Source organism: Lagopus leucura, unplaced genomic scaffold (genome assembly GCF_019238085.1).
Source record: "Lagopus leucura isolate 7727_CA_CO unplaced genomic scaffold, USGS_WTPT01 Super-Scaffold_100157, whole genome shotgun sequence".
In the NCBI taxonomy this organism is placed as follows: domain Eukaryota; kingdom Metazoa; phylum Chordata; class Aves; order Galliformes; family Phasianidae; genus Lagopus; species Lagopus leucura.
Window position 1 is genome coordinate 49,196,533 of NW_024962334.1, and position 12,207 is coordinate 49,208,739.

The window sequence follows — 12,207 nt, forward strand, 5'->3', positions numbered from 1 at the left end:
CTCTTCATTTATTGCATTTGCCAATAAATCCTCAAATCAACCCTAGCACTGATTTTCTAAAAGCACACGAATGCTTTATTTTTATGGTTTTTTTTTTTTTTTTTTTAAATGCTTATGTTTTATTTTTAGTTCTACTTACTTTGAACAACCTGGTCTGGTGGGAGGTGTCTCTGCTTATAGCAGAGGGGGTTGGAACCAAGTGATCTTAACGGTCCCTTCCAACCCAAACCAGTCTACGATTCTACTTTTGGCTACTATGTTTACTATTAGGTCCTGGCTAATTAAAGAGTGTAGCTTTAACCTCTTTCTTCTTCTCCTCTGTCTCTTTAACCTCTTTGTTTCTTCTTCTCCTTCAACCTCCTTTCCATTTTCTGGTCCTTTTTAGGATTGCCTCAATACCTTTGGTGAAGTGAACCTTAAAATGCTGGTGTGAGATCTGAAGGAGAATTGGCAAACACACAATGACCCCATTCCTTCTCTCTGCTTTCTGGTTGTTTTTGTTTGTTTGTTTTTAAATTCTTCATATCATTTACAGGAGCATTCTCTGGTTATTTTTCTTCCCCTGTGATCAGCAGTTATGCAGCAGATATGGAGATACAAGATAGTTTTAAGGATACTGTTTCATTACCAGGTAGATGGAAATCTCTTCCTCTTACCTAATGGTAAAAATGTAGACCAAGGAAATTGGAATGTTGGATTTGTGTTGTGGCAGCAGCATCAGCAGAACCTTAAGAAGAAACCAAATGCTGTCAAAAAGCTCAGAAAGAAGAAATGAAGACATTCCATTTCAGTGCCCATCCACTGAAGCCATTAAGGTGGTTCAGGTCAGACACGAGTGGAAGAGCATAGAGAGAAACAATCCACGTGAGCAGTGGTTGTTCCTTTGCTCCCTGTGCTGATCCTTGGAGTGAAACCCAACTGTAACTGCTACCTATTAGGTGGGAAGCAAGAGAGTTTCCTTCACCCTAAATAGTTCAGCAAAATAGAGCAAAAAAGTGGGCTTCACATTTGGCCTTATTTGTACAGCAGGACAGACTTTAAGGCCTTTCCTTATCTCAAACAGCATCCTTGTGCCTGGCTGGTCTGAGAAATCAATAGATGCTTTAGAGTTGTGCAGGAATGGGCTGAGCTTCTGGAACAGTGCTAGTCGATTCTTTCACACATTTTGGGGCCTGACCCAACTCCAATTAAAGTCAAGGGGAAAATTCTCATTGTGTACAGACAGGATTGTGCCAGGTTCTCCATCCAAGCCAGTCAGCCAAAGTTCATCGAATGCCAGTCCACGATGATGGAGAGAGGGAGTAGACATCCTTTCATCAGTTTGGCCTGAGGGAACTCGTGTTGAAAAATGAATTTTCCACTCTGAAAGTATTAGACATGTGCAAACGCTCACTATTGATAAGAGTCCTGCCCTCCTTTGCAAATGGTTTCTCTTTGGATTTGATTGTCTTACTGGTATGCAGAAGGACAAAGAGAAATGACTGCTCCTTTGGCTAAATCCTCAGCAAAGGCAAATTTGCAGAGCTCAAGAAAAGTCAGTCTGAATTCAATCTGCAGAACTGGATCTTTGTTTATATCAAACTATATGTTTGGCTTCTTTGTCTTTAGCTAAACTGCAAACACAAGTTTTACAATCCATACATTTCATACAATCATGAAACTAAACCAAATCTTAGCTATAAAAGCACAGGCATAGATCAAATGGACAGACAAGCAAAGTATTCAAGTCAATCCTTCTGCCATGTTTGCAACTTTGGCTTCTGAGCTTCATATGGCATTTTCCAGAGAGAAGTAAAGAGAAAGACAGATGCTAAAATGGAACATCAGCAGGTCTAAAGAAAGTTAATGTGAAAAGCTAGAGTTTGTTAGGAGGCCTTTTTAGTCTGGAAGTGAGAAAAAGAACACAGAAGAATGCAAGCAAATACAGACTGGAAAGTGAGGCAATTTTTCACACAGTCTGAGTAACCACTGGATGCAGTGAAGCTTTTCCATCAGAAATGATTGACTACTGAGACAGAAAGCATTCTGAAAGAACTGGAACAGTTATTGGAGGAGTCAGGATGGGTGACACCACAGAATCTCCTAACCTGATGGTATCTACATCTGGATGCTTAAAGCCTGTATCCGCTAATACACTTGAGCATATGTCAATCTGTAAGAAATTTAAGTCATCGTGATGTTTCAGGTTCACATAATCACAGACGTACCTTCTAACTTAGTGGGATGACAGGGAAACTACTGACTGCTGGTTCCTTGGGCAAGTAACTGCATATCTATGTGGCCATGAGATTTCTCTACTGTTTCTCCCTCTAAAATACTCAGGGTCCTCAGTAGTGCTTTGTTTCCCCCTGGAAAACACCACAGTGCTTTAGTAAGGCTGTCTTCTAAAGGTCAGTCTATGTGCTGTCACATGAGAGGAAGGACCCCCTTTGTGCCTAAGAGTGGGCCTAATTGATTTGGGCCTTTCCTTGTAGCAGCACAAAGGTCTAGGGCCACTTTGCATTGGTTATGGGATCAGCTGTAGGATCATTACATCATAGAATCATCAAGGCTGGAAAAGACCTCCAGTCCAATCTTCCAGCCACCACCACAATCAGCATCCAGTGCAGGTTGCATGTTGTGATGGCTCAGTGATTGCATTGGTCCTGATTACCTGAAATGCTTACTGCCACATTCTCAGACTTTGTGGCCCGCAGACAAACCTAATTTTTCGGGGCATCCGTGCTGTACTCAATGGTAATGGTTGGATATAACAATCTTGAAGGTCTTTTCTAACTCAAATGATGCCATGCAGGTCACAGAGAAAGTAATGCCTCCTATTTATTTCCATGGAAACTACCTGCATGATTCTCTGAATCTATGATTGTATAATCCCAAAGTATTTGACTTTAAAATGCTTCAGAATTCACATTGTAACTGAAACTTCCCACACTATACAAAATGAAGTAGAATTGAAATGCTACCGCACAAAGCCAACGAAGGTAGGCACTTTTGTCCTTTTTTCCTCAAAGGAACTAAGTGCAGCACTTTCTTCTCCAATAAAAGATGGTTATTGCTTTGGTTCTCCCTTCTTCTAAAACAGTACAGTGGTGACAGCATTCAGCAAAGTGAACTGCTTGTTCAAATCTCCCTTCAGACTGAATGAGCTCAAGGCCAATATCTTGCATTATCAGTAGAAACAGGAAACCTTCCATAGATCCTTTATCAGACCCCAGGTATATGAACTAGTTAGCACCCATATCCCCCAAGGCAAAACGTTATCTTGCAAGTTCAAAGCACAAACAACACAATTATTTCACCTAGCTCAAGCCAACCAAACACCGCCAAACTCAACATAAACACAATGGATTTTATGTCTCCAAGCAAATGAATGGTAGGAGAAGCACTGCAACTGCATTTCATGTAGGTATGTTTTCCCTGCAACCTAAAATGTTTAACAGATTGTTGGGTCAAGTTGTGTGCAGATTCTGCAAGGGGTAAGTTCAGCCCTGTGTAGTGGAGACAGATTGTCCCACATGCTTTTGTAGCCCTTCTGGAAGACACAGCCATTAACCCTGAACTGACATTTACCACAAAAAATCCTCTGCTTGGGAGGAAACACACACAGTGTTGGTAGCCACAATCTGCCTGAAAGCACCCTGACTTCCAGGAACTGCAGATTCCGCAGGACAACGTCCAGTGTTTATGCACAGAAGTGTTTCAGCAGACACTTCTCACACCATTTTCTGCAACCATGCCTCGGTCACGACCCGCTACAAACTGCCACAGGGGTGAGAGGTTACGTCAAACTCCACGGCTCATTGGGCTCCTGGCTCCTCTGCCAATTAGCACTGGCAGTTATGTGTGGCAGCAGACACCGGCCAATTGTTCATCCCAATTTCTATGTCACCGCAATCATTCAGGGCTTTCACAATGAAGCCTCACTGCTGGAGGATACAGATTCCAGTGAATCACAGAGGGAAAATAAAAATGGAGAGTGGTATTGGTCACTGCAATGGGAACGTGCTGTGCTGTGGATGGATCTCAGGGAAACTCTGGGAGTGGGACATGCTTTGATATGGATTGGGAAGTGCTCATGCAGAAAGGCCACTATACCAGCAGAGATGGCACTTGGAGTACTGATACAGAGAGGTCAAAAGGCAAGGAAGAAACTGGGTGGATAGCAAAGACAGTCTTTTCTGTTGCTTTATGATGCAAACATAAGTCCAAAAGAGATCCTGCTGGACTGCTGTGCCCAGTCACCTGCTATTACCAGCAAGCAGATCATCTATTACGATGAATTTATTATGGAGTACTTAATTTAATTTAATTTTGGATGACTTTTGATCAACCTGGGGGCTGGAACTCGATGACCTTTAAAGATTCCTTTCAACCCCAGTCATTCTATGATGCTGTAATCACACCTCCCTACTTAGGAGATTAATTCATGACTAGTGTTCTCTTGCATCAAAACAGCTCTTAGATAAAGAGCTCTTCTCCCACCTTAATGTTAACTCCAGCTGATTACACTGAGCTTAAAAGCAGGGAAAACATACCAACTCCTTTATTCCCTTCCTTTATCATCCCAGTGGGGAAATCTTACTGTTACACAGTTAGCATGGAACAGGGATCCAGATGAAAAACAGACAGTTACGTCTCTATATAGATTTCCTGCCTAAACTCCTGCAGGGACCTGGTCAGTGCAATTAGAGGAGCCCTCCAGCTCACAGAGGGGCCTTCTTCAAAGTGAGGCAGACAGCTCACAGCTCCAGCAAACCTATTTATTAGATCTCAGCTGACTATGATTGCATTTAACAAACATAGATCATGTGTAGGTACTGCCCTGAAGATATTGCAGAGGAGTTATCTGAGTCTGGATCTCTTACCATCACTGAGGGGAAAGGCTTTATTAAATCCTTAAGCAGAAGACTGAAAGTCTTCTTTGACTGGGACATCCAACAGATTAATCCGAAACCCTGCTCACTTACTTCATGCCCTTTAAATTAAACTTCATCAATCAGGCTTTTGTTTCTCTTCAAATAAGAACAAAAAACCAAAGTCTTCCCAAGACAACGTTTCCTATCCATTTGCAAGGCAGTTTTTGGTGCACTGTTTTAGAAGCACAACAGAACAAAGTGGAAAATTCAATATACACAGCTACTTACTGAGCTCACAAAGCAATGTTCAGGTTCTCCACTTTCAAACAGGATGACATCTTTTATGAAGACTGCGATGGCTCTCATTATAAAGGACATGAAGAGGTGCATATGTATATAATTTCGAGTACAGTGCAGTTTTCTGTTGGGAAGAGACAACATTTCTGAATAGCATGACTTCTCTAAAACGTTATTTATCTATTTACATGTTTCTTCTGCTAAGATAGGGAGTTACAATTAAACATCAAGACAATGTTTTGATGTAAAACACAGCAAATCCACTTAAGCCCTTTAAAAGCCACAAAAGACGTGACATTCCATATATCTGTGGCAGCACTGCTGCTTTTCCAATTCTGAGAAAAAAAGTCAAAACAGAATGATAGAAAAAAGGTCCATTGTACCTCTTTCCATTGGAAAAGTGAGTTTTTTGATTCAGCAAAGTGTGTTCATGAGAAAGGTCAATTTTCTACAGCATGCTTGTACCGTAATAATTCTTCTCAAAGCAAAATGTTTCTTCATGAGGAGAGATAAATTCTTAGCAGCTGCTGCCCAAATTAACTCATACTGCAGGCACTCTGTAGCAATGCAGGTAATATTTTCACTTAAAAATTACCAGTTATTCATTATTTTGCTGTTTTTGCCATATATTTAAACAACACTTTAACAGGAGGTTGCCTCGTGCATAGACTTGTTTGATGGAGGAACCCAAATACAGATGTCTGAATCCAGGATCAACAACAGGGACTGAGGATGAATTCAGTTGCCAACACTTAACCACCCAACGCCATTTAATTTGCTGCACTGCATCTCCATCAAGGCCTGGGTCTCGTGATGGAGCTCATGCTCTTACCTGAAGAGACATAAAATGATCATAGCAGCTGTGAGAGCAATGAGTGATAAGGTATGTCCAATGGTGTAGCCGGTCTTGACTGTGCCATAGAACGCCGTTTGCTAAGGGGAAGGAAAGAAATAAAAACAGACTTTCAAAGAGCTGCCAAAATCCACCTAAATACACCATTGCTGAGCTTGTTCTGACCTCCTTGCTGAACTGAGTCCCACTCCATTCTCTTAAAAAATTCTCTGTAAAATCATATCTGGTAGAGAACATAGAATCACAGAATGGCCTGGATTGAAAAGAACCACAATGCTCATCTAGTTTCAGCCCCCCTGCCGTATGCAGGGTCACCAACCACCAGACCAGGCTGCCCGGAGCAGAACATGATTCAAATACAGCTGGTGTGAATAAGAAGAACGTGCCTGGATCACACCAAGACCATTTCACAGCTACACAAGGGGAAACTGCAGAGGATGGAGTCTGAATTTGACACTTGCAGAGACAGCTACATGGTTATAACCTTGTGAAACAAGAACAGCTAATATTCATTTAAACAGTGCACTGACATGTCAGCTCTGAGTACGATGAGCTTCCTTACACGAAGGGAATTTTAGGGACAGAACTGGTCTGGGTTTGCTTTTGTGGAAGCAAAACATTGTGTTTTACTAAGAAAAAAACAAACCAACTTAAAATGTTCTCACTGAATGCACAGATATGTTCATTCGGAAGTATATTTTCATTTGCAAGTTGGTCCATAGCTTTTCTCTTTGTTTGCACACAGAGGGATTCTCTGAGCATGGAGCACCATGGGATTTAAATCCAACTGGGAATCCTGTTATAAATAAAACGAGGAGATACAGCAGCAAGATTTCAGCTCTCCTAAGGCTTTCCAGCAACACTCTAAATGAATATATTTCAATTTTCAGCTGAAAAAGAAAAGTTTGTTTTCAAACATTTGTTTTATCAGTGTTTTGTTTTCTTTTTCTTTTTTTACTAATTTGATATTTTTTAACAAGAATCTAACTCAGTAAAGAGTGTTTTCCCAAATAAAATCTAATTTTCCTAGCCCTTGACTGACCCTTTTCTACCTTCCTTGCCACCACTTTCTGTTAAATAAAACAAACAAAGTCACAAAAAAACATACTGATGGATAATCTAAGCCCAACCTTATCTGGGAAAACACTCTTGACTAACAGTGAGGGCTGACATTTCTATAGGTTATTTTCATAGCCTTGACAAGCACTAGGTGCTTTTCAGGACCAGTGAAGCTGTGATGCAAGGTAATCCTCTAGCATTTACACAAGCCAGCTTGGAGGGGTGTTAACACAGAAATTTCAGAGTGCTGGGGTTAGACTGGCCATGTCTGCTTTGCTTCTTGGACCATGGATCTCAGAGATGGATAAAAGCAGAGTGTCTTCATAGGCTTGTTAAGTGAATCTACATCACTAAGAAATTTGGGTCATAATTCATAGTAAGGGCTTTAGGTCATTGGATCTACCTGATACAGTGATGGAGTCTGCCACCTGTATCCATGCCTCATCCACCTGCGGAGCATGAAGGGATGCTAAACTGAGCTTACATGAGAATTAGCTTCCTTCCCTTCTGGACAGTAGCCTCTATGTTTGACTCTTGGTAAACTGAATTAGGATGTGAAATATTCACCTTCATAAGTGCAAAAGAACACTGATATTAAGTCTTCCTGTAGCCCTGCACGTAGGCTTGATTTGGGATAGCATCACATGTGCTGAAGTCATCTGAGTTCTTCCTCATAAATGCAGATTCTCTCTCTTTGGCGAGAAATGTGGGGTTAGTACGTTTTTATTGCCTTCACATAGAGCCTACAGGGATGTCTGGGTGGCTCCTCTCTGACCAGATGATGGGGAAGCTGTGTATCACATCAGATAATGGGACAGGAAAACAATCCTCCATTTCCTAATATACGGTTTTTCAGAGTCAGTCTGGAGAAGGAAGCATTAACACTGCAGAGATCATCAGCACAGTATTTTGGTGCCTATGTCTGCTTCCTAAGGGCTGCCAGAATTCACAAATAAAATTTTAATACACGCTCTCTTTATTTGTTTCTCATAGTTTCTTGCAGTTTCTGGTATAAGTGGTATAGGTTTTAAGCTCATGAAGCATTTTAGGCATGGATGATGATCAATCTGTTCTGCACCTCATGTCCCATACAGCCTGCTGTTCTTTTCTTTTTCTATTCCTTTTACTTCCTCCTCCCTAGACCAACAGCCAATTCAACAACAACAATCCATTCTTCTTCACAGACTTGTACTGCATGTTCACCCCCCTCTGCCACCTTTCACACAAATTAGCTTTAACCAGCATGACAAAACCGTGGAAATCAAGAGAAAATAATTAAGAAAGAATTAGAAGAACACAATATATGCTCTTGTGGTAGCACAGAGTTCTGGCAGTGCTGCAATCCATTGGGTCACCAAAGCACAAACCAGGAATTCCCAAATCCCTTTGCAGATGGAAAATAAACTAGAGCTCTTGCGGGAGGGCCTTCCCAAGCAGTAATGCTTTCCTCTGTAATGATGGCTCTTAAAATGTGCAATCAGTGCCACTCAACTCAATGTTAGGAACAGGATACGTGGGATTTCTAGTGGTGGCTGACCTTGAAGGCTCTCTCTTTGGTACACCTCTTCTTTTTTGTTGTGTGTGTAACCTTCCATTTGGTATTCTCTGTATCATATTACTATTAAGGCTGGTTAAGTTCAGCTCAGATTTTCTGTTAACAATTTGTGTGCCTTTGTAACGGGTGACCCCCATTATACACAAAGGCCTCTCATCATAGATTATTACCATGCAGTACTCACCACACCGATTTCTGCCATACAGTAGAAAAAGCAACCACAACAACAACCAAAAACAAAACCAGAAAAACAAACCGAACAAAAAGCCCCATCACAGGCATAGGTTTAACATCAATATATGATTGCAGTAAAAGAGCACGAGAATTTTTTTTTCTAGCATGAGTTTTTCTTGTTTAATATGAGAGAGCTATCATAGAATCATAGAATCCTTCCAGTCGGAAGGGATCTTTCAAGGCCATCAGGTTCCACTCACTGCAATGCACAGGGACACCCACATCTCCATCAGTGCTCAGAGCCCCATTCCCTGACCTCGAGTGTGTCCAGAGATGGGGCACCACAGCCTTTCTGGACAACCTATGCCTCACCACCCTTTCATAAACAACATTTTCCTTATATCCAGTGGAAATCTCCTCTTTTTTGGTTTGAAATCACTTCCCCCTAATAGAGACATGGCTCTGATCTTCTCAGGTGCTGAGATCCTGCCACTATGCAGGAATTTAAAGGGAAGATTGGCTCTTTGGCGAGGCACTTCCCAGGAAGATGCCTCCTTTTCAAGGAATTAAAGTAGGAATGAAAAAGTAGAGCATCAGAAGGTGGTGTGGCTCTGCTATCTATGCCAGGTAAATCATGACATCCACCCATCCATCTGGGTTTACAGACCTCTTCCCCTGGTGTGCTGTTGGAATCGTAGCCGCAAGCAACAGCATACGGTGCAGGGTACACATCTGTCCAGCCCTGACTTGTGCAATTCCTGCTCACATTTCCTGGAAGAAAAAGAAACAGAAGATTAAAACAAGACTCTCTGGGCACGCTCTTAAACAAACGTTTGCCTTTTGTTAATTCAAATACCAGAGCACATTTCTTGTAACACGTGCAGCAAGTCTTGTAATTTTCCTCTGTTAAAAAGTACTCATCTTACACAATGCAAACAAGAAGGACCAACGGGGTCATAAATTCAGTCTGCACAAAATAAGCAGGTTTTAAACTGAGATGTCCACAAAACACTCTCACAGTGGTAACATAACTCAGCTTGAACTTGGTTCCTCCGTTGTGGGCAATGCAAGGATGTTGTTTGAGAACATTACTGTCTCCATTCCTGGAATATTTTTTTTTTCACCTAACCAGAGCAGCAAAGTGTTTAAATCTTTCACTTTGCTTGTGAGAAGCTAAGTGCTCACTTCCTTGCTGTGCAACCAAGTGGAAAGGCTGGGAACTGAACGCACTCCTCAAAGCCCAGACCTTGCCCACAATACAAGCCCTGAGCTTTATTCAATGTGATTCCCAGGAAATCTACCGTACTCTTGTTTGACAATGAAATGCTTCAACATTTGGCTACAAGGAAGAGCCAGTGACAAAGTGTGTTGCCTGTTTTAACACGTACACAAGGCAGATGTTCCTCAATAAAGAATCGATCCATCAAAAAGTAAATTGCACATTTCCCCAGCACCTTCTCTGACCACTAAACCATTCTTAGTCCATCTTTTGTGAATCACACCACTGTTCAGTCAACTTCCATAATCATACTTGTTGGCTGGTCGGCATTCCTTGGGTGTCATTTGTCACATAAAACTGCCTGCCATCCCTAACTGGAAAGCTGGTACAATAAACCAGAAGAAGCAAATGGTAAACAGTCAAAACTTTCTTACGACTTCTTAGATGAAGAATTACATCAGTGCAACTCAAAAGCTATGCAGACATCTCCAGAAATGGGGATCTTTGCACACGGGAGTGATAAAACTACTGCAAACAGGAGAAAATCAGTTCTGCGGCCATGAGTCATGAAAATATCCAAGCATCACCTCCAGAAATTTCTGCCTATTGAGTCATCTGAACATCTTCCTTACTATAGACCTCTCTGACACTGACACTAGCAGCAGCCTATCCCCTGATTTCTTTCAGTTCTTGAATACTTCATAGGTAGGTTTTGACCCTAAAACCTGTCCATGTAATTCATCCTTACAATCAGCCTGCACACCATGCAGGCTCTGCTACCTTTGTTTTCTATCAAAAGGAGAAAGTAGTTGAACTGCTCCAGAAGCAGCTACCTGCAGCACAGTTTGGAGGGCTGCTGTTCCTCTGGCTTTATGCATGGTCACTGTTTACATTCATTTTTTATTTACCTGGGTTCACATCAAGATCACGAGAAATCATGTTCAAACAAATCAAGGACACGACTGTTCAGTTTTTGTTGTTTATGTTCTAAGATGTTATGTAATTTCTGTTATTTCTTCTTCTTTACAATGGATCCCTTTATTTGATCTTTTTCTGCTTCTTATTTCCTGCTCATGACTCCCTCCTTCTGTTTGGGGATGCCTTTGGTTTTCATGGTGGTTTTTATCTTAGCTTCTCATTGTCAGCAAGCTAAGAGGGCCAGTTTCAGCTCAATTCATTTCCTCATATTTCTTGTACTTCTAAAGTGCAGTTCCCCTTAACTGTTCGACTCTTTCGCTGTTCTTCTCACTGCTCACAACAGTTTTCAAAGCTGTCTTAATGCTTCAACCGATGGTAGAGGAGAACTAACTGGTACATCCTCATGGCAACGAAAAACAAACCAACCAGCTAACCAATCAATCAACCAACTTCCTGACTTCAGGGAATTTCTCTGATAAGTCTTCTACCACTCTTCGCAGCTCATATCACTATTTGATGCAAGATTCGAACATAACAAATCTGATAAAACAAATGTTCATAGTTCTCAGATTCTGTGCTAGATGCCTGGGAGGTGCAGAAATGCAAGGTTAGAAGATACAGATTTTACCACACTAAAATCTTGGCTCAAATGACAGAGCAAGCATTTCTAATCACTGTGTGAAATGAGGATGATCACTTCCTATACTGAAGATGAACATAAATGTTGGATATTAGGAATAATTTCTTCTCTGAAAGAGTGGTCAGTCGCTGGAATGGCTGCCCAGGGAGTGGTGAAGACACCATCCCTGGAGGAGTTCAAGAAAGGCACAGATGTTGCACTAAGGGACGTGGTTTAGTGGGGAAATATGGACTAGATGATCTTGGAGGTCTTTTCCGACCTTAGTGATTCTATGATTCTAGGATAAAGCTTGGAAAAAGCTTAGCTCTTACTCTGAGGTTTACCTAATGAACCAACAGCAAACTAATTGTAAAAATTCTATGCTACAAGCCCGAAATAACAGTGCAGAAACCTGAAAATAAATACACAAACAAACAAATCCTCAAGCAGGCAAATATGATGTAACGAGGTAATCCTTAATCTTGGATTTCACTTGCATCTTCCTGGCCTATAAGCCCTACCATTTCTTTGTATGTTGAATGACAACATACCCTATTTCCTTATTTAGATCTGATGATGGACATTTTCATTTTGTACCTCTTCTCCTCTACACCATGAAATGATCATTCCCCACCTACTTTCTCCACAATATCCTGA

At 41.3% G+C, this 12,207-nt stretch overlaps 1 protein-coding gene across 1 annotated transcript in view; it reads right to left on the reverse strand.

Annotated features, from left to right (window-relative positions):
• The window catches only part of VIPR1 (vasoactive intestinal peptide receptor 1), a 100,159-nt gene that overhangs the window by 24,065 nt on the left and 63,887 nt on the right, over nt 1-12,207 (reverse strand). The window contains exons 4-6 of the mRNA XM_042888776.1: nt 9,462-9,565; nt 5,986-6,086; nt 5,145-5,277 (exon numbers count right to left, since the gene is read on the reverse strand). Of these exons, the coding sequence (XP_042744710.1) occupies nt 5,145-5,277; nt 5,986-6,086; nt 9,462-9,565 (338 nt within the window). The remainder of the gene's footprint in view (nt 1-5,144; nt 5,278-5,985; nt 6,087-9,461; nt 9,566-12,207) is intronic.